A 23,661-nucleotide genomic window follows, 5' to 3' on the forward strand; every position below is an offset into this window, starting at 1 on the left:
ATGTAAATCTGTCAATACTTAGCTTGTACATAGTCATTCTGCCTTTTATTTTTGTATTCCCAGTATATGCTATCCAAAGTGGGAATGTGGGATTTTGACATTTTCCTGTTTGACCGCTTGACAAATGGTAAGTCGCATAAAATACCTTTCAGAGAACAACATTATTGATTCTTAATCATTGCCTTTAGGTTTCTCCATCATCCATGTGTCAGTTTTCCTAAATGAAGGGAAGGGTTTAGAAGTGTGCATAGCTGCAGTCACATCATAAGGTATTGCAGAATCTGTTCCATACAGAATCTGGTGGCGTGTGCAAACTTCTGAAAAAATGTAATCAATTTTCAAGAGCTCAGTTTCTAGATCCCATCGTTGTGGGAACAGGCTGACAATATATGTATGCTGAAGAGATCTCTACTGTCAAAAGGCAGTAGAGATGTGGCTATTGACACCATTATTCCTGGCATCCTTGAAGCATAGAAATACTCATTTCCCTCAATCGCCTACATCTTTTTAAAAAAATAACAACACACAAAACATATCCAGACCATCTTCTGCTACAACCCAGAATTTGTCTTACAAATAATTTAAGAAAACTATGATGCAATTTTCTTGGGAATTGTTTTTCAATGTTATTTGGTTGAAAAATATATATGCTATTATCTCCTCCTAGCTCTTGAAGCAGAGCAATTTAAATAGCAACCATTCATTTTAGTTTCCAGAAATTGCAAAACGTTTAGACAAGTAGGATGATATTCAGTGCTAGTTCTACTCAGCGTAGACCCATTTACATTAATGGACACTACTGACTTTGGTTCATTAATTTTAACGGGTTTACTCTGAGAAGGCTTTAGTTGAAGACAACCCCTTGGAATTTTGAATGTGAATACAAGAAAGTTCACCACACCAAACTATTTGCACAAAATTGCTATCTACCCTACAGGCATATTGTGGGACCACAAGCCAGTACCGCCACCAGCAGTCTCACTGTCTGTAACTGGAGATGGTAGGATATGAACAGGGGATCTTGTTTGTGCAAGCCATTTAGATTACCCAACAAGCTATGCCCCCCCCTCCAATCCTATGGCCCTTATTTTGGGGAGGCGCTTCTGAAAATACCATTACGAGAGGGATTTTCTTGCCATTGCAGTAACACGAGTCTATGCGTTAACATAACTGAGAAGCAGAAGGAAGGTTTTCCGGCTTATGGAGCCTGCATTTCTGGGTCCCCAGCAAAGCCATTATGAATTACAGTCGGCTGTATTCTAGTGAAATCACCCTCAAGGCCCTTCCAACTCTACAATTTTATGATTCTAATAACTTACATATCCATGGACAGCGCAAGACAGTAACACAATTAACAAGGTTGCTAAATATGGTTTTTTTTTCATCCAGTTAATGCACGTCTGTCTGTTCCCTCAGGAAACAGCCTTGTAACCTTGCTGTGCCACCTCTTCAACGTACATGGGCTTATCCACCATTTTCAGTTAGACATGGTTACATTACACAGATTCTTAGGTAAGTACTTATTTCCTCTCTCTAGCAATATAATAATAATAATAATAATAATAATAATAATAATAATAATAATAATAATAATAATAATATATTTATACCTCGCCCATATGGCTGAGTTTCTCTAGCCACTCTAGGAGGCTCCCAGTCGAGTGTTAAAAACAATACAGCACTAAATATTAAAAATTTCCCTAAACAGGGCCGTCTTTAGATGTCTTTTAAAAATAGGATAGCTGCTTATTTCCTTGACATCTGATGGGAAGGTGTTCCATAGGGCGGGCACCACTACCGAGAAGGCCCTCTGCCTGGTATAATATGTTCTTCTTTAGTGCTGGGTTAGTGTGACATTTTCTTTATCAGTCTTTGGTAAGTTGAAATTGGGAGGCTCAGCTTCAGCAGCAAACCTGTACAATTCTCATTTCTTATGATAATGGGAGTGGGGAGGGCTGTAAAGTTGGAAAGTTTACCCATTCCAGAACTGGAATAAATATATTATCTAGAGAATCTTAAAATGCTAAGTTGTTGTTGTTTTTAAGTGATAATCCAGATTCAGAATGTTTGGTCTCTGTTTGCCTTAGTGCAGGGGTGGTTTTGGAGGACCAGATTTTGAGGCCATTTCCAGATAGGTAGTAGCTGTGTTAATCTCTTGCAGCAGAAAATGCAGGTACCAACATATTAATATTCATATAGAAAAGCAATCTTAAATAATTACGCAATCATAGATTCTCCCTCTGTCCTCCACAAATACTGTTTATTTTTTCTTCTGAATCCATGCTTTCATGAAGAACAATAAAGTGTGATTTATAAAATAGGCTTCCAAGCCTTTAAAAGTCTGACAAACCTTTTCTAGCACATGGGTGCGTTTTTCTTCCACCAAGGGACAGTCTTGTAAGAGTGCCAAGCCACTGTTTTGTTTTCTTTTTTTAAAGAAAGAGCTTCAGTGGGTTGAATTCAAGACATAAATCCAAAGTTTCAAAATAACCAAACATATTTTAATCACATATTCAAAGGATGATCATGTTTTGGGGTAAGAGTCAGTGGTGTAGTGGTAAATTCTGAAGTGCTGGCACTCTGCATGACAATCTCTATACCCATAGCCATTCTGCCTATGCAACAAAAATGAACTTTTGACCAGTGTAGGCATTATGAATTCAGTGCCAAACCAGCTTTCCTCTTACTTCCACTCCTGCTTAACATCACCCCCTTTTGGTTTGCTTAACATCCAGTCTGATGAAGAATTATCTTGGACTCAAGAGCTTGCTCACTATTTTGTGACATATTGGTTGGACTCGACTTTTGAATGCTTCAAAATATAAGTGACACTTTAACCCTTTGCCTTCTGGCACTGTTAAGGGCTACACCAATTGTTTATCCCTTTACCTCTAGTTATGGTGCAAGAAGATTACCATAGCCAAAACCCATACCACAATGCTGTTCATGCTGCTGATGTCACCCAAGCTATGCACTGCTACCTAAAGGAGCCCAAGGTAACCAAACTACTTCCCTCCTGAGAATTGTTAAGATAATTTCTCAATATGAAATACTGAAGCCATTCTACTAACGAAAGACAAATGCGTTCCTCAAGATGTATATTGGGGGTTTTTTGCTTGTGGATTGACTGAGTTGCTGTGAAGCAGAATATAGATTGGGATCTACTGGCAGATCTGTTGATCAGCAACGGTTTCTTAGTTTAAGAATGACAACAAAATTACACAAACACACAGAAATTATGAAGCTGAAATGAAGAAAGCTGCAAGGGGAGGGGGTTTCAGTGGGTCTACACTGAGTAAAAGATAGCTGACCACCACTCAAAGTATCTTAGACATGCATGCATATCCTTTGCTTGGAACATATGAAGGACCTATAAGGCCATCTTAAATCCAGTGTCACCAAATCAACCGAACAGCTGATGAATATATCTGTAGGTATGTACTTTGCTTATGCAGCACCTTTTCCTTGTTAAGCTATTCTCAGCTACATTGTTCATGAATGCCACCCAGCGACAGAACAGCTGGACCCCCCTGTCATAAATCAAAGGGTGCTACATTGACTTTTGAGATTTGCTAAAATAATGCTTTTTTTACAATGCACTACTTTTACTCACCATTAATATCCGTCATTGTGGCAGTACTGTAGTGCATGAGGTTTGGCTGCTATCACTTGTATCTGCATTATTCTTTGGCAGATTTTCAAAAGGTGTTTATATGTAACATCCACCTCCCCATTTGAACATTGTTTTGATTGCTGGCACCTCAACCGTTTGTTTCAACTGAGGTCACTTCCAGGCATTCATCCCGATTTGTTTACACAAAGTTTGTGACGTTAGACACTGTCAGCTACCTATTGAGCATGCATTCAGATTTGTTTGTAGGGAGGTTGTAAAATGTTGCCTTGAGCAAATGGTATGCCACACTTCCCAGGGCTTTTTCTTGTCACGTATTTTTATGCAGAAAGTCTGCTTTTTATTTTTATAAGGAGGGGGTTTCTTGCTGCTAGGATGCCACGTCAATTTAATTGCACAACTGGATTTGCTAGTATGTGACTAAATCCCACTCAAATATAGCAGAAGCCTGGAAGCACCCCAAGTGTGCTGCTGCAAAAATCAATGTGGAGCTGCAATATAGACTCAAGAGCCTTTATGACCTCATCAGTGTCATGCAAATGAGCTACATAGGGAACTTAACTCTGCATTGTCATAAAAGTTGAACAGTTTTATGGGCATGAGTTCACTTAACTGTGTATGGTGAGCAACAACTCTCATATTTCATTTAACCTTTTTTTTTTTTGCATGGTTGCAGCTTGCCAACTTCCTCACACCTCTGGACATCATGCTTGGACTACTGGCTGCAGCAGCGCATGATGTAGATCATCCAGGAGTAAACCAACCATTTTTGATAAAAACCAAACACCATCTTGCTAGTTTATACCAGGTGAGAACGTACTTATGTCTCAAAAGTTGTATAACAATTTTAGATTTCCATTATAGCTTAGCTGCATTTTATATTGCAGCACTACAATTGCAACATTAGGTTTTCTATCTTAGGAAGGAGTCGTGTAAACTCTGGAACCATTTCTGGATAGAAATCCTTCACGATTCTTCTCCCTTTTACAAACAAATGTTCTAGTCACTGTCACAAATAATCAGACATCATTATATCCAGGGTTGTCTATATGCTGCTCCTTCCTTTTCTTTTCCAAGTAGAGTTTTTGCATCTAGGCAACTTTTGTGAGTAGAACATCTGAACTTGGCAACTCGTGAAAATTAAACTGATTTGTATAATTTTTCCTGTTTTGCACAATACAGTTTTGTGTTATTTTGGTCTTGGGGAGAAAAGTGGAGCTATGTAGACACTGGAAAACATCCCCTCACACTTTCAAACTTATCTCAGGAGCGACAAACTTTTTTAAAAAAAGTTATATTCCCATTACAACATTCAGTGCTATTCTGTATTTCTATGGAATCTACCCAAAGCCAGACTTTTCACAGAGAAGACCCCAGTTCAAAATGAAGAGCTGTTTCACACAGATACACTGCTTTACTAGTAACTAGCTACATCTTTGTTCCCTGTGCTCCCCCACCCTCTCCACTTATTATATGGTGGATGAGTTACCTATTTGGCACAGGTTACCTAAATGACAATACAGCATGCCCTCTGGGCATCCCACAGAACCCTTTCCTGATTTAAAGTAGGGAGGTGGGGTGGAGAGAAGCAGTTGGCCTTTTCCTAGATATTCTTAAGAAATTTGAAAGTTTCAACTCTCACCCTCAAAACATAAAAGTACAGTGTGCACAGAGGGGATTTCCAAAGACTGCACCCATGTCTTCGAAAAGAATGTGAGAGGTTAACCACAGCAAGCAGTTGCTTTTGTATCTGAAATGTGTAACTGTGGTCAGAGAACCTTAGGATTTATTATGCTAGTACAGGTAGTATTTTATACTACCTAATTCACTGGCCACTCTCACTTGTGCTCTGCTTGTTTCTGGTGAACTAGATTAGTGCGATTGAGTCTGTAACCAGCTCTCTGGGGAATCCTGGTTTTCTATTGAACTAATTGGGTATGGAGGGGGAGAGAGAGTGAAAGATTCTCTTCAGTTCTCACTACCATCTATACTTTCTCCCTGGAGATGTGAGTTGTGTAACAGGCCAGACTGTCCTTCTACACTAAGATAAAGCAACAGACAGGGCTATGAGAGCCAAGGCTATGACAGAAGGATGCTGAGATATCCTGTGACTAACTCAACTCGCTCTATCTGTTTTGACAAGCCATAGCCAAACATAGATATATACTTATGTGATGATCTGGGGCACTTCTCCAGACTCCTCCAAATGTCAGGGGTTCCGGATAGGAGGAAAAGAAAACTCTGAGGAACATTATTATCCTATGAAGTAAATGCGGATTATTCTTTGAAAACTGTAGTCTTCACAGATAAACCAAAATGTTGCATAATATAATCAAATAGACATACAGATAAACTGCTATGTCAGGAATCTTCATATTTTCCAAATGTCCTCATCCTCACATGAACAACCACAACTCAGAGGGCATCCTATTTTAGGAAACCCACATCATGCTAACTTCAAAAGAATCTAGAAAGCAATATCATAGTTCCATCAGATGATGGGTACAACAAACCAATTTACAAATTATAAAGCAAACAAGAAACCTTAATCTTGTAACAAAACAATATTCAGACTAAATTATCTCCATTTTTAATTTTTTTACATTTGTTGGTTTAGAGTGTTCAATATAGTTGTGGAGGCATATCTGAGACATTCATTACTGTAAGGCTCCTCTAGACAACTTCTTCTTCTTCTTCTTCTTCTTCTTCTTCTTCTTCTTCTTCTTCTTAAATACTCATCCTGATTTGCTTTCACAAAGCTTCTGCAGGTCTGGTTTTTATTGAACATTCAGTCCAACTTGTTTGCAGGGTGGTAAAACGACAATGAACATTCATCCCAATTTTATTTATTTATTCCATACAATTTATATACAGCTTATTTTTTAAAAAAAAACCACCACAAAGTAGTTTACAAATTTCAACCTGATTTGTTTGCATAGTGGTTATGTCTTCCTGTTAATCATTATCCCATACTTTTCAGTTCATTTTCCCATCACTTTCCTAACTGCAAAAAGTCAGGTGGTTTTTAAAGTGGATTTGCTGTGCCAGAGTGCTTGAAGGTGCATGTGTGGATACAGTGTGTAAAAATGTAAGTCTGTTGTTTGTTTCAAGCCTGTTAGAACAGTATGCTTTAAAATGTAGCATGACATGGAACAGTGCCCCCTATATCACTATCACATACATAAGGAGCAGCATCTACTTTATTTTAAAAGTTCCAAAACATGTTTAAATTCCTTTTTTAAAAAAAATCCAACCCCTCTTAGCACTCACCTGCCTAGTCAGTGGTTCTTCTTACACATTTTGGCATAACAGCCTGTCAGTCATTTACTGATGCATTTTGATGTGTGCAAAAATGTTAGTTGCAAATAATGAAACAGCAGTGTTTATGTCATACATTAGACACCACTAAATGTGAGAGCATACAGGAATAAGGTTGTTGCATGAATAATTCCAGAAGAAAATGTGTTATTTCTAGTACATTCCATCATTTATGCATGACAAAGCTGCCTTTTGTGACCTGAGATTTCCAGATGGGAACAGCATGTACCAAGTACCATAATTTTCCTCCCAAAGTACAAAGGTCTGATTTGAGCCCCTGATGCCACAAGGACAGCAGGGGAGCTTTGAACAATGATGACAAGGACCTTGGAACCACAGTTCCAACTATGAAAAACGCCTCGTTATCGCGCAAGACTTTGCCTCCAACTTTCATAGGCAATTACAAAGGAAAACATGAGCTCTTGCTTTCTTCCTGTTTTCCTGCCTTGTCATTATAGATCACAAGCTACAGTCAGTGTTAATCATAGTAGCACCAGCATCATACAAAATTAACACACGTGTAAGGGAATTACATTAGTTAGTTGAGGACTCATGATGCTGTTACACTGGTAAAGTTAAGGAGGGAGCCCTGCTACCCATTTCATTCCGAACAACGGTTCAAGTGTGTAATTGGAGCCATGTATTCCTGACTGGCGAATAGGACCGGGGAATAATTCATGCAGCAACCATGGGCCTGTGCAGTTTCCCATTCAGTTAGGGATATGTGCACTGATGCCTGTTCCTCCATGCACATGGACTTCATTGGGCTGAGAATCCTTTTGGTTATTTGTTTCCTCCTCCAGAATGTCTCTGTATTAGAAAATCATCACTGGAGATCTACAATAGGCATGCTTCGAGAGTCAAGGCTGCTTGCACATCTGCCAACAGAAGAGAGGTTAGTAAGAAACATGTTATTTTCCAGAAAATGTTGACTCTGACAACGTCGTAACTCCCCTGCATACAGGTAGGTATGCAGAGTATTGATGTGAATGAAAGAAAATATGCATCCTAGGGATAGCCATCTGAAAAAAGTAAAATTACATTAAAATTGCCCAGTTTGACTGGTATTGTATGCATTCTAGGGTTCAACTGAAACACACACACACACACACACACACACACACACACACACACTTTGTTTTTGAGATGAAACATGGTTCCCATTTCAGCAATTGCAGTGATGGAAGGGAGTGTATGGCAAATTTCAGTTTTTGTTGTTGTTGTTGTTGTGTGTGTGTGTGTGTGAGAGAGAGAGAATCAGTGACTGCTATTGTATTTTCTCAAAACGACCCAGAAATTTATTATTCTGGGGCCATCAGCACCACACATCCCTTGTGGGTGCTCTTTTGTGTGTTGACCAGCAATTTTACTAAATAATGTTCTTGAACTACAAGCCAGGGCATTGTGGGGGGAAACAGCCACCACACGGTAGTCAACTCAAGCAGCTGTGCTGCTGCTGAAGAGACAGCAAAACACATTAAAGGAGAAATATGCTTCCACCTCTGACCCCAAAGTAATTTTGCAAGGTAATTTTGTGCTGCCCACACCCACTAGAATAGCTTTATTTTCCTCATACATTTGAGCTGAACATGCCAATATTCAGTCTTTGGACTCTGCCTTAATTTGCTGTGCTACTAAGTCATTTTATGAAACAATATACTGGTACTTTTAGAAATGGGAACAAATTTCAGTAGGGGGGAGGAATTGTGGATTAAAAAAAAAAATCCCATCCTATTTTTCATGGACAAAATAATGTCTCAGTTAATAGTCTGACTAAAGTAACAGCAGATAAGACGGACCAAAGAGAAAAATACCAGCTTACCTTATTTTGTTTACATTCCATTTAACCTTTGGGTATAGGGCAGTATATACCGGGTAAATTCACAAACAAACAAGCAAAGAAATAAAGAAATAAAACCACCTGAATAGGAACCTTCTATCTTGGACCAGGGCGATGTAAAACATCCCGCTGCAAATAAAGTAAACATAAAGCAGTGATGGCCAAACTTGGCCCTCCAGCTCTTTTGGGACTACAATTCCCATCATCCCTGACCAGTGGTCCTGGTAGCTAGGGATGATGGGAGTTGTAGTCCCAAAACAGCTGGAGGGCCAAGTTTGGCCATCACTGGCATAAAGCCTCAAAAAGCTTCTCTGGAAAGCCATACATTTTCCTTCACCACTTGCTATTTGAGCTTGTTATGACGAGAGAGCCGATTAAGTAATTGAGGGATTCTAACCAATTACCAGGATGCAGTTAGTGGTCATGTGTTGATAGTTGCTAAACCAGTGCAGAGTGTTTGCTTCTGGGAGTGGAGAGAAAACTTTTGGAGCATAATTGTGAAGAAGTATACCAATGTGAGTTAAGCAATGGTGCATTAAAATGAATGCGCTAAATAAGGATTGCTACAACAGTTGGCATCCCCAAACACCAGAAGATAGGAGATGATATGAAGAGGTATTAGTAATGCCTTGCTCAAAACACACTTTTCCTTTTTAAACTACAGGCATGATATTGAACAGCAGCTGGGCTCCCTGATCTTGGCAACAGACATCAACAGGCAGAACGAATTTCTGATCCGGTTGAAAGCTCACCTCAAAAATCAGGATTTGAAAATGGAGGACGCTCCTGATAGGCATTTTATGCTTCAGGTAAATGTAAAGATTTTCCTACCTCTTTCTGTGAACACTTAACGTGTGTGTGTGTGTGTGTGTAGTCATTCATATATTCAATGTGTAGATTGGCTTGACAAACTGTCAAACACTCCATGTTGGGTCCTTTTGTAATACACATGCAGAACAGGGAACAGCATACCACTTCTCTCCTGCTACTTATGGAGCAGAGCTTTCCCTACTATATAGTTACATCAAGATTGATACCGGGGCAATGAGTGCTTGTGAGCATGTGTAGCATTTGGGGTATTCTGGTTTACCTAGGCTGCTCCCAGAGGAAGCATTTATTGTGCAAGTGATACACCCCGTTTACTCATGTTTAACAGAAGGGCTATACAATGCAATCATCATCCTGTAACCTTCCTATATTTCCCAGCACTACTTCTGTCATTTTACCTATCTCCCAAAAAAAATATCAACAACCTCAGATATGCTGATGATACTACCTTGATGGCAGAAAGTGAGGAAGAATTGAAAAACCTTTTAATGAGGGTGAAAGAAGAGAGCGCAAAATATGGTCTGAAGCTCAACATCAAAAAAACTAAGATCATGGCCACTGGTCCCATCACCTCCTGGCAAATAGAAGGGGAAGAAATGGAGGCAGTGAGAGATTTCACTTTCTTGGGTTCCATGATCACTGCAGATGGTGACAGCAGTCACGAAATTAGAAGACGCCTGCTTCTTGGGAGAAAAGCAATGACAAACCTAGACAGCATCTTAAAAAGCAAAGACATCACCTTGCCGACAAAGGTCCGTATAGTTAAAGCTATGGTTTTCCCAGTAGTAATGTACGGAAGTGAGAGCTGGACCATAAAGAAGGCTGATCGCCGTAGAATTGATGCTTTTGAATTATGGTGCTGGAGGAGACTCTTGAGAGTCCCATGGACTGCAAAAAGATCAAACCTATCCATTCTCAAAGAAATCAGCCCTGAGTACTCACTAGAAGGACAGATCCTGAAGTTGAGGCTCCAGTACTTTGGCCACCTCATGAGAAGAGAAGAATCCCTAGAAAAGACCCTGATGTTGGGAAAGATGGAGGGCACAAGGAGAAGGGGACGACAGAGGATGAGATGGTTGGACAGTGTTCTCGAAGCTACTAACATGAGTTTGGCCAAACTGCGAGAGGCAGTGAAGGATAGGCGTGCCTGGCGTGCTCTGGTCCATGGGGTCACGAAGAGTCGGACACGACTGAACGATTGAACAACAAATCTCCCAAAAAATCTGACTATGATGAAAGGAGTGGAATAACAGCACATTCCTTCTGCAGTTGCAGAGAGGAAAAAAGTAAAACTGAGGCACAGTGGGAGTTATTCTGGGAAGCTAAATGAGATGCTATAGATGCCATTAGATTTCTGGTTGCAAAGCCATTTCATGTCCTGCACTGCAGATAAAGGGAATTCTCTCTCCTTAGCTGTTTGCCTGGAGCTTAGAAAGGGGTTCCATTGAAAACAGAAGTGTTTACTTTTGAATAAACGTAATAGGTGTGTTCCAGATGGAATCTTGTATGGCTGCAGTCCTCTTGTCTCATGCTGAAAGTGCTGGTTTTTTTTTTTTTACACATGATTTTAAAAGATCAAAACACAATTGTGCTACAGTTCGTGCATTTTTATTGGTGCACCCAAGTAAAAGCTAGCAAAGCTCTCACCAGTGTTGGCTTTTTGTTTCTTGAAAGCCATTTAAACAAGCAGGCACCCGTTTCGAAACATCAGAGGAGGCAACAGAACAGCAAATATTGAACATCACTGTAGTGTAAAAGATTCCCCGGTGTTACTTTTCTGACTTCTTTTAAGGCTCAGCCTAATTAATTACTTCCTCTTTTTACAACTGCACAACTGTTTGGCCCCTTAATTACAAAGAGCAGTTTCTCTGGTTGCAAGGAATCCTCTGTTTGCAAGGTTTTTTAGAATGCCTCGGACAGAAAGGGAACTAAGGAATGCATTGCTTGGTTGAGAGAAGATGGCTGTAATGTCCTTGCAAAGCCCCTTTTCTTTAAAAACACCTTAATTAAATTGCTGCCTCTCCTAGAGGGAGTTGTCCTCACTCGCTACACACCGCTGTTTACGCTTTTAAGTTTTTTGGTATATGAAGAGCACAATTACAATGTAACAAAATTCTAGTTGTGAAAATGCCTAGAAAAGGCAAACATGAAATTGCTAGCTGGGTTGTGAAGAAAAAGGAAGGACCTAGAACCCAAACACAGCAATGTTTACTTGAAAGTAAGGCTATGATCCTCTTGCACTAGGTTGCACTCTTTTAAGTTATGCAATTGTATTATGGTGGAATATCGAAACTAGCCATGCACTGGGTGCTCAAATGGTGGTGAAAGACACCTGCTTCAAAATGTGAAGAGAAAGGGTGTGGTGACTATGTGGAGTCAGTAAAGGGAAGGGGACAATACTTCCCACTGGTCTATGGTCCATCGTGATGTAGACAGAACATAGCAAGATGCTGGCACCAAACAAGTGCCACACCTCTGGAAGCATGGACAGGGAATGACATTTCAACTTGTGCCTTCCAGCAGAAGAGCAATAATTTGGCAGTCAGTGCTAGAAGCCCTCTATCTGAAAGCATCCCTAGGCTAGATTGAGCGAGACCACTGAGGTTGTGTTCCGTAGTGCACAAATAACCCAGCCACTGTATTATTCAGACAAATGTCGATCATACACTTCCATATAAAAAAACCACAATTGTAACTGAGATGGAGGAAATTAAATGTACATATTTTTCTGTAGAGTACAAAAAAGGTAGAGGGAGATAAATGGGCTGATGAGAAGTGATGCTAGTTCTGGTTACACGTGACTGAGGTTTAACCATTCTAGCAATGAGCATCTTAAACAATGTTGGTTGCTGGGGTGGGGTGGGGGAGTCCTTGAATGCCTTGGTTCTCTCCAATCTGTTAAGCTGCCTACAAGATTCACAGTGGGGGGGTTTTCACCTATATTTTTTCTCTCTTGGATTTTCTATTACTTTTCCTGAGATTCATGCAGCATAAAATTTGGCATTCATAGTTTGCTTTCCAAAGAGATTCTCTCAGAACTTACCAAATTTCATGAACCAGGCTTCTCAAAAATTAGTGGTCCTGCTGATGGGAACATAATAATTCTCATGTGCAGGGTCATGGGAGGACTGGAAACATGTCAGCATGCCAGCCAAATTCTAACCATTTTCTGTTGCTTTAAACTAGGATCTGGCTGCATATATTATGGGAACATTTAATGCAGCATGTAAACTTTGGGGCTGAAGGTACGTCAGCCTCTGTTACTGAGACAGAGCTCTGCTCTAAATATCTTCTCTTTATAGAGAAATACCAGCAAAAATAAATGGCATCACATGAAAATCTTAAATGGATTTTGCAGATGATGCCTGAGTAGAAAAAGCTGCAATTAAACTACTTATATTTAGGAGGATATTCCCCACTTCTAAAGAGTTCAGCAAAGATATACAAGTCCCTTGTTCTATCAAAATAAAGCCTCTCCCTTAATACATTTTGTTTCCATTATAGAAAGTTCTGGATTGTATTTTATTGAATACTTATACCATTATAGCAGCAAAGATGCTAGATGCTACTATATAGCAGTTAAAGTGAGCTGCTATTCCTCTCCACTTACCTGATGTAGCTCCTCAGAAAATATGTATTTAACACTTTTTCTTACTCAAGTGTGCACTGAAAGCTATTCCACAGAGACGTATCCTAAAGCCATTTAGACAACAGTGAACTCCAAGCTATAATGAATTATGCTGCATATTCCTATGCATCAATGGCTGATGTCTTGTTAACTATGAAAATGATACAGTACACTCCTGCACCTAGTTAGCCTTATTATTTATCTTAACAGCATACAGCTACTGATGTGCTGCATAGAACATCTAAGCAGTGTGCCATGCACAATTCAGCAGGTGAAGCTTTGACAATGTATCTCCAACTAGGAAGTATTTCACTTATGCAATTTCTCCTAACCAGGCACCTTACTAAAGGAAGGAGAGGCCTACCAAAAAAGAAGCTGGTAGCCCTTCTTTTTGCCCAGTATCAAGAATCATTTCCCCTAACTTTGTTAGAAGTGAATGCCAAGCCATCCCTAAATATTTCTAATCTGCTACATTCTAGTCTCGCTTGGCTGTTCTTCAGAGGGCAGTGACAGAGCCAAATCTAATTTAGGCTCAGAAAGACTCAAATTGGTTGTTCTAGCTGTAATGCAGTAGTAATAGGATCTTCAGACTAAGGTCCCACTATTATGGTTATTAACCTGAAATATAACTTGCGCTGATTGCTTAACAAAAGAAATGACAGTAGAAGATGCCTCCTACTTCATAGCTTTTAGCTTAAAAAAAAAAGCTTAGATCATTATTCCGTTTCAAATGGAAAGCCCGCCTGCAGACTGCTTAACATAGCTGCTACTGTGGAGGAGTCAGAGGAACAAATCACGAAGCAGATGCTGCTTCTTCCAAAGCATAATTACAGGCTTACCTGCCTATCTTGCCTCTAGTCTCTCACACCTTGTACTTAATGTTCTTTGACCAAAATAGTATTTCACATGTTCATGGCATAGCCATATTTGCATGAAAGATAAAAGGAGACAACAAAATGAACTCCTCATATGGGCTGAGATATTTCATGTGTGATCAGAAGCAGTATTTGGGATGAGGGAAATGAGAATAAAAGCCACCTAGTAATCATAAAAAGAACAAGTCACACAACTTAAAACAGCTGTCCTGATATATACCCTGACCCAATGAAATAAGTCGCTATGACCACAGCACGATACTCAAGCATTCTTCCCCTACACAGTGTCTTTCTGATTTTGTCTTTAGCCAAAGGTTATAGACTAAAGCATTCTACCTCAGGAGGGAAATTCCTGATGGTGATGAACAACTTATGGGGGTTCAATTTAGAAGCGAGCAAATTGATTAAACTGAGTACAGTGGTACCTCGGGTTACGTACTTAATTTGTTCCGGAGGTCCATTCTTAACCTGCAACTGTTCTTAACCTGAAGCACCACTTTAGCTAATGGGGCCTCCCGCTGTGACGCCAGAGCACGATTTCTGTTCTTATCTTGAAGCAACATTCTTAACCTGAAGCATTATTTCTGGGTTAGCGGAATATGCAACCTGAAGCATATGTAACCTGAGGTACCACTGTAATGCACTTTCTGGTTGCTTAATGAAAAAGTTGACAGCTATGGTCTAAGTGCCAAGTCAAAGTTTTCAAAAGATTGGATTCACAGACCTGCTGTGAGCCACCTGAATGAAGCTCATGGAACATTCAGGGTAGTTTGATGTATATAGCATATCATGCAACAGTCTACAAATCTAAGACCAGAACCAGTTAAAATTATTATGCACCTGAAATGAAAGGGTATGTTATCTGACCTATATCTGAACAGGAGCCAAGTTATGATACAAAGTGGGAAAACAAAGCTGACAAATGGAGGAAACTCAGGGTAACACATCTCTAGAGTCTAGCAGAAAATCATGACAATGGCAATACCGAAGTCAATGTATCATATATGGCAGAATAAAAACATATGGTTTTGCAGAAGCATTCTGGAAATTTTCAGGTACCAAGGTTCCCATGGACAAACCTGGATCCAGAATCCTTCCATAAAAACAGTTAATTAACATTTAAGACAATGTATTTGCTTTATGTAAAACAGAACTCTATATATTAGCCTATTGGCTAGAATTGACTTTGTTTTATACCATCACTATTATTATTATTTTGACCCAAGTATTCTGTGGGCTATTAGGAGGAGTGGGGGACACTTGCTTTTAGATGCTACTTTTGAAGTTGTGTGTTTATTTCATTTGAAGTTTCTCCCCTTCCAATTTTATTCTTATTCATGAAAAATATAGTAACTCCCCAAAAATGTGCTGAATTAAACTTTTAATACTGGACTAAGCAATCGTTGTGCCCATAAACAACAGTGGTGTCCTTAGCACAATAGGCATTAGGCCAATACTACACATTCGTTTTGAGTGTATGGAGTGTGGTATCTTTTACTGCGTCATTCATACCATCTTGTCCTTATTTCCAGATTGCGCTAAAGTGTGCAGACATCTGCAATCCTTGCCGGCTCTGGGAGATGAGCAAACAGTGGAGTGAACGGGTTTGTGAGGAATTCTACAGGCAAGGTCAGCAGGCTCATACATTTCACTTTGTGTTTCCAGACACGCAATCCGCTTTTGTTAATGGGGAATGGCATTTACTCATCCCACAGTGCCCAATGCTCACTTTAAGCCTCCCACAAAAATATGCTGACAGACTTGATGCCTCGTTGAATAAGTGGCTAGGATTAAAGGGCAGAAGTAAGTTAATAGAACTAAGGCTGCTTAATTAGCTGGACTACCAGATATTGGGCAACAATGTCTGAGTTTGCCTGCAAGCATGTACCATTCTTAAAATGCAGTCCTTACAAGTGGCAAACCACCTGCAGAAGGGTTTTCATACAAGCTTTGGTCTACTGGTACCTGGTTACATTATATGGTATGATAACATCTGAGGACAACATGAACCCAACTCACTCAGAAACTTTTCTGTTCTGGACAAATCTCTACTTGCCTCCAAAGTGAGGTATCATCTTGAGCATTGTGCAATGCATGTCATTAGAGTTGCTAATGATTAGAATGCACTTGTCAGGCACACTAAGGGAGATGCCAGTAGATCACACAGTTTCATGTTATCTTTTATTCATTGAGCTTCACATAGTCCTAATTGTTCCAAAAGGGCATTGCAAACATGTCATACAAAATTACAATTTGCTAAGTTACAAGTCATTACAAATTCTCTATTATACGTGTGTTGTTGTTTTTTAAAATTAAATTTTAAAATCATTAATCTATGAAAATCAAGAGTCTAAGAATCTTCAGCCCAGTAACTGAATGACACAAACCAGGATTAAGTAAAATTTCCTAGGGGAAATTAACACTTATCAGGGAGTAAATCCCATGAAACTCAATGGGACTTCCTTCTGAGTATCCCATAAAAGTCAAGAGGATAGCAAGCAGAATTAAGGAAGATATTAGAAGCAAGAATTGAAGAGAGAGAGAGAAAAAACCTTACATATATCACTGTCATACATATCTATGGTGTGATTTGCACTTGGTATGCTGTGTAGTTTTGGTTGTCCCATCTCAAAAAGGATCTTAAGGTGGAAAGGGCTTGAAAAAGGTTCAGAAAGGGGCAACCAAAATGATAAAGGGGATGGAGCAACTTCCCTATGAAGAAAGGTATATTTGGAGATTTTTAGTGTGGAAAAAGGGAGATGAAGGGGGGATATGCTAGAGATATATACAATTATGCATCATGTGGAGAATGTGGATAGAAAGAAGTTTTCCTCTAAAAATCCTAGAAACCATTTTCATCAAATGAAGTAGAATGGGAGATTCAGGACAGGGGGGAAAAAGAAATACTTCTTCCTGCAGCACACAGAAATGTAGAATTCACAATAAAATGTAATAACGAGCACTTGTTTAGAGAAATTTATGGAAAATAAGGCAATCAGTGGCTACTAGCAATGATGGCTGCATCCTACCCTCCAGTATCATACAGGTTTGCTGAGGAGCAGCAAACATGGGGAGAGTGCTGTTGTGCTCATTACCTGCTTCCAGGCTTCCCATAGGTTTGTAGAAATATTGTAAGAATAAGTCACTGAACTAATGGGCCTTTGGTCTGATCCAGCAGGGCTTCTGGTAGACATTTTTAGGATAGCACTGTTAGCACGCATGGTTTTTTAAAGGCTATTTACAATGTGTCTTTTAGACAGCATTGCAGGAGTACTAGACAATGACAAAGCTTTCCGTTTGTTTGTTTGTTTGCACATTTACCGCCTCAAACGTGGCTGTATAGACGTTTCTAAACTCTTGTTAACCTGCGTCCTGTATATCACACAGATACAAAATAGCCACCACCACCCAGATAAGCCTTCAAAAGTTGTTCCTTCTTTCTGGTAGGTGACCTGGAGAAGAAATTTGACTTGGAAGTAAGCCCTCTTTGTAATCAGCAGAATGACACAATACCTAGTATACAAATTGGTGAGTATGCAATGCCTTCCATCATTAGCTTGATCATAAACCAAATGATGAAGCACAGATTACCCAAAGTCAAATTAGTTTTGCAAACAATCCAGGAGACAAATTTAAGCTGCAACAAAAAAGTATATACAAAAAGTATATACTTATTTGTAACTAAATAGTTCATACAGGGCAGATCAGCCGTATGGAATCTTTCACTCGCATGATCTGATGCTTTGTCAGACAAGTGAAATGTGCGGGGTGGGGTAGGAGAGTGAAAGATGAAATATGAAAATGAAGCCTCAGATATTTTTAAGGCTGGAAACAGACAGCAGATGGAGAGCTGCATGTGGTGGTAAAAGCTCTTTCCCCATGTCCTGTTGCTATGTCAAAACCCATTTTGCAAATTTTTTGAAGAACCAAAATAGTCCCACCACCACCTGAAGCCTGCTTACCAGACAGAAAAGTAGATATAATGTAGACACCATGCTCAGTCTTCCTGTTTTCAAATCACTTTCAGCGTTCTAAGGAGAAAAAACTATGTGTAGTGGGACAGACATTGGTTTTATTACTAGCTATAATTAAAAAAACAGAATTCAAGACCACCAACCCAGTAAAAAAGGGTTCTGCATGAAGTGCCTCAGATGAACCTTGTTGCTTACCTTCTGCAGCACAGCCTCAATTAAATACTTAACAAGGAAACAAAATCTGAAATCCTGTATTTGTGAAGGACCAACTTGTTTGTAGTTTTCCAGGAATCATCCACATCTTCCCCTTTCCCCACATCAAAGCACATGTGCCTGTGAAGTTGAGAGGTGTGGTGTACTCCAGTTTTGCACATTTTGAATAAGCAATTGGAGGATCTACTTCACCTTCACCTCTGTCAAATGATTCAAGTCACTAAGATGCAAAAAACTTCCATTCTCCCCCAAACCTGGATAGACTATTTACAAAGTCCTCTTAAGTCTAGGGCAGATTTGAAGAACAAGGCTCAAGTTAGCTGAATAACTCAATGGTTGCTTTCCATTTAAAAATAAATCATCTGTCTCTTGGTCCTGTGCCTGCCAAATTAAAAAAAAAGATAGTTATAACCTTTAAATGTTTTGCTCAAAGAAATGCTTCTACTTTTCTCTGAGCTTTGGGGTATGCAATAGTTGGACCAGCTATAGTTAAAATCAATGGCAGATTAAATTGTTTTGGTGTCTGTCTTCTTTTGAGTAATGAATTTACCCAGCGATCAAATTCAAAAAGATAAATGTCTGATATTTTTATAATAGTAGCAGCATCACATGAAATGAGCTCGTAACAATTTATGGCCCAACTCTAATTACTGTTTCAGACATTGAACAGATGTTTATCAAGAGTTCTTGGATCCAGTTCCCATTCACATTACAGTGGTACCTCGGGTTACAGAGGCTTCAGGTTACAGACTCCGCTAACCTGGAAGTTGTACCTCGGGTTAAGAACTTTGCTTCAGGATGAGAACAGAAATTGCACGGCGGTGGCAGGAGGCCCCATTAGCTAAAGTGGTACCTCAGGTTAAGAACAGTTTCAGGTTAAGAACGGACCTCCAGAACAAATTAAGTTTTTAACCTGAGGTACCACTGTATAACGGTGGTCACCATGAAAATATACAATTGTAATATCCTTTTCTGGAATGTGCAAAGTAGCCCTAAGACTTCCTGAACTAATAAATAAGCTCCTTAGGACAGGGACACTAATAGATGAGCTAGCTCAAAGTCTCTGCAGGAATTAAGCAAATGCAAATTTAATTTAATTTAAACTTAAAACTGGATTAGACAACTAATTCAAGTTTCTGTATGGGGCAAGTCCGAACAGTCCCAGTGGTATACCATTGCCCTTTTTTGTTAAACAGTTTCCGTTGCTGAAAGCAGAAGAAAGGAGTTGACATAGAAGCAACTGGTGGTGTTTCCAGCTTAATTAAAATAAATTTACATTAAATTTAAATAAATTGAAAGCCTGAAGCTACATGAGGCTCCAATGTTGCCATCTTTCCCCTGCCCCCGCCCCCCCCCCCCCCGCATCACTGCTGAAGAAGAAAACATGGTCCACAGGTTTTATTTCAAGCTTTGTACTAGCGGGAAGGCCTAGCTGACTTAGCTGCTGATATGCTTTGCCTCGTGTTTTCCCCCAGGCTTCATGACCTACATTGTAGAGCCACTCTTTGAAGAATGGGCCAACTTTACTGGGAACACACCCTTATCTGAAAACATGCTGAACCATCTGAGGAGGAACAAGACCAAGTGGAGAAGCCTGCTTCATAAGCAATACAGCAGCAGCAGGAGCACTGACCACACAGTCCCAATGACTGAAAACGAAGAACAGACTTTAAATGAAGAAGCCCCATAGTGCTGGCTTAGCACTCTGCTGCAGTGCTACTACCTTTCACAACAGTGAACAAAACCCTAAGGGGTCTGTTGGGCCATGGTCAACAATGCAGGAAGCGAAGAAATCAGGGAGGAAAGCCAAAGCGACAGATGTCCTTCCTCAACTAAACCTACACCACTTCGGGGTTTGGCCCTAAAGTTCTGCCAAATCCCACTTCCTCATCTTACTATCTGAAGCCATTCATCACTTCTGATCACAAACTGCTTGAATGAGAAGCTTTTCAGTAGTGCTGAAGCTGGGGCAGTAGGCAGGTACCAACTAATAAGAGGATTAGAGGATACAGGCAAGACCAGTGCATTCTTGGTTATCTATTGCATTCACTTTGGGGTCATGCTGTGACATGTGTTTCTGAATGACGGCTTAGAGCAATGTACAGTCTTCAGTCTGGCAGCTGGGCTGCACATTAAAACCCACCACCAGCACCGTCAGAAGGACATCTGGCCACGCAAGAGAAAAGCGTCTCATTTTAAACAATTAAAGCCTTTTTAATTTTTGTATTTGGTGCACTGGACAAGAAATCCAAGAACCTTGATGTAAGGTTATTCTGTGTACACAAAGCTTTTTCATGGTGGTGCCCCATTTTGTTAACCATTTTATGCCACTTTAGGTAAAAGACTGGCATTCTTCTCACTGCAAGAACAGCATTTCCTATCAAATCAAAAAGGGAAGAGTTGTACAGTTTAAATGTTTCCAGATGTCTCTTTTGATGACTGTATCTGTGACCTGTTTATATTCGCACATATGTGTCTCCTGTACATATAAGGCGCTACTGATCCCATACCGAAATAACAAAGTATTATGGGAAAGCTACCTATATAAACAATGGCACTGTGAACAAAATACTGTTAGTTTTAGTATTGGAAGCATTTGTAAAGATGTTAGACTATTAATACACTTTTGTTTGCAGATAAAGGCCTTAACCTCTAGCATCCATTACTTTCTGATGGCTGTCAAAAGTCATCTCATTTTAGTCCGGCCTTTTGTCAGTTGCCCAAGGGTTAGATTAGAAGGGCAATTTATTTGAATGCTTGATACACCTGCGGCTCCATAGTGTTAAGCCACACTGCTCTAGTTAAGCTGCACCTCAGTTCAGTTGTTGCCAATCCCTACCTCCTCGTATTTTCAAATGATCTGTCCATATTTTTCACAAAATTTTACCTTATTTAGGAACATGGTGGCAAACTGCAACCTGATGAAGCTTGGAGAATTAAACACTAGGGAAAATCAGCAAGGGCTTCATCGTAGTCATGGATCTTGTTGAAATTTTGCAGTAATTGAATATGCTGAGATGTATCCACAATCACTGGGAGTGGAGGCACACCCCACCAAAAATTTGTTGAAAGTCATATTTCCTGTCAGACATAAGCTCATTCTTTTTAATCATATAATGAGAAGTACTATACCTACAACAATCACAAACAGCTCATTTTGAATCTCATGATCTCTTTCAAAACCTTAACTCAGTTTTGCATGCCAAAATTAGCAGAAATATGGGAGTAACTGATTACTGAATACCGTATATACTCAAGTATAAGCCGACTTTTTCAGCAAATTTTTATGCTGAAAAAGCCCCCCTCGGTTTATACTCGAGTGAAGGTCCCACTTAGCTGTTTGCTGCCGCTGCTGGTCTGCCAAGCTCGGCTCCTGTGCCTGCCCTTGTGAGTGACAGAGGCTGTTGTCAGCAGAGGAGGAGGAACAAGCAGCCCAAAAGCAGCCCTTTCGGGCTGCTCCTTCCTCCTCCGCCGCCTTTGCCGCTGTTGGCAGAGGAGGAATGAGCAGCTTGAAAGCAGCCCTTGAAATTTTGAAATTTACCAGTAGCTGCTGCATTTCCCACCCTAGGCTTATACTCCAGTCAATAAGTTTTCCCAGTTTTTTGTTGTTGTTAAATTAGGTGCCTCGGCTTATATTTGGGTCGGCTTATACTCGAGTATATACGGTATATGGGGGGGGATTCTGTACTCACTTTCTCCTATATACAAGTAAAACCATTAATGGTTTTGCTTATCTAATAGTGCTTCACCAAGCACATTTCATTATGATAGTTACATCATATTTTGGGCTGCTGAAATTCAGAGAAAAATACAAGATTTCCTGCACTTGTTTGAGAGTGTGATGTGTTTAACAATTTAAAGAAAAATCATTTTGAAAATAATCCAATCCATTTTTTTACACTAGTCACATATAATTTATGTGACTATTAGGTGTGATCTACTTCCAGAATTACCATAAAATTGCTTATTACGTAAGTACTCCTTAATTTCCATGAAAACTATACTGTTATACAATTATGAGGGAGTTTCTATGACAGATTAATTTCAAAAGGCAAGTGAGTACATACAATTACATGTCAGCCCATTCTTCTGTATGCATCCTGCAATGGAAATGTGAATCATGATAAAGTTAAACTATCCTTTGATTTCAAAAAATTCAACATCAAAATGAAATCTTAGGTGTTGCCTGAATTGGAACACAGCAAAAAAGCAAACCCACAACAGTGCAAAAGAACATTTTGTTTGTAAGCCAAATCAACAGCTTACTTCTGCTCAGAGATTGAAATTTAAAGCTTTTTCTCCCTTTGTACAACGTGGAAGAAAATGTACTGAGCAAACTGAGCTTTAGGCACAAGTTTTAGCAGCAATACTGCAAGAAACTCACTGAAGAACAGTGCTCAAGAACTCTGACATACAGCTACACAATAGCATTACATTTTGATTAAACTCAGAGTTCTCTAGACGAGATATGGTACATCTGTGCTTAGGAAACACCCACACTTTCATTGCCTTAATGAGGCCTATAGCAACTCCATATAGTGAATTCACACAGCTAGAGCAGTAATCAGCTTTTTGTGTCTCAGCTTCCCAGCCACAGGTGAGTGCACTGTTCATTTAACAAGGGAGCTCTATCAGTGCCACCAGCACATGATAAATTACAACCTACTGTAGGAGAAACCTGGTTGTATGAATGAATGCCTTGAAGTGCTACTTCCATTAGTTTAAAAAACAGATACTAAAGCAAGCATTAAGAAGTGAAATATCAGTGATTTACCAAAAACCAGAACTAAGAAATACACGGCAAGAGCCACAGAGTCTCCAAGCCAAAGGGATGTAAACCTTAGTAAGTCCCAAGGCAGAAAGGAAAGCTTAGGTTGAAAAAATAAAATACTAGTGTGATCTCTTTAGATTAGTGTAAACATATCAGATGAACTGGACTTTGAAGCCACATTTCACCCTGTGAAGAAAGGAGCTTTATATAAATAGTAATTACTGAATGTTTCAATATTTAACTCTACTTTGACATTTTTCTACAATTCTTATCAGATTCCTTTCTTTTTCAATATAGGTGGCAAGTGAGCCACACTGTGATACCAGTGCACTTCAAAACCCTAGCTGCAATTTACTAAAATATTCCAAAACTATATTCATATACAGTGGTGCCCCGCTAGACGAATGCCTCGCTAGACGAAAAACTCGCTAGACGAAGGCATTCGTCTAGCGGAAGGCTGCCCTGCAAGACGAAATTGTCTATGGGGCTGCCTCGCAAGACGATTTTTTTTTCGTCTACCGAAAACCGCGGTTTGCATTGCTGCTTCGCTAGACGAAAAAACCGCTAGACGAAAAGATTCGTA

At 39.7% G+C, this 23,661-nt stretch overlaps 1 protein-coding gene across 4 annotated transcripts in view; it reads left to right on the top strand.

The window, feature by feature from the left end:
• The window catches only part of PDE7B (phosphodiesterase 7B), a 202,117-nt gene extending 181,155 nt beyond the window's left edge, over nt 1-20,962 (top strand). For all 4 annotated transcript variants that reach the window (XM_033143842.1, XM_033143844.1, XM_033143843.1 and 1 more), the window contains 9 exons: nt 64-127; nt 1,417-1,512; nt 2,896-2,996; nt 4,308-4,439; nt 7,753-7,844; nt 9,454-9,598; nt 15,653-15,749; nt 17,568-17,648; nt 19,783-20,962. In XM_033143842.1, coding sequence (XP_032999733.1) covers nt 64-127; nt 1,417-1,512; nt 2,896-2,996; nt 4,308-4,439; nt 7,753-7,844; nt 9,454-9,598; nt 15,653-15,749; nt 17,568-17,648; nt 19,783-19,997 — 1,023 coding nt within the window. In that variant the 3' untranslated portion in view covers nt 19,998-20,962. The remainder of the gene's footprint in view (nt 1-63; nt 128-1,416; nt 1,513-2,895; nt 2,997-4,307; nt 4,440-7,752; nt 7,845-9,453; nt 9,599-15,652; nt 15,750-17,567; nt 17,649-19,782) is intronic.
• The last annotated feature ends 2,699 nt before the right edge of the window (nt 20,963-23,661 follow it).

The sequence above is a fragment of the Lacerta agilis genome, chromosome 3, assembly GCF_009819535.1.
Source record: "Lacerta agilis isolate rLacAgi1 chromosome 3, rLacAgi1.pri, whole genome shotgun sequence".
In the NCBI taxonomy this organism is placed as follows: Eukaryota; Metazoa; Chordata; class Lepidosauria; order Squamata; family Lacertidae; genus Lacerta; species Lacerta agilis.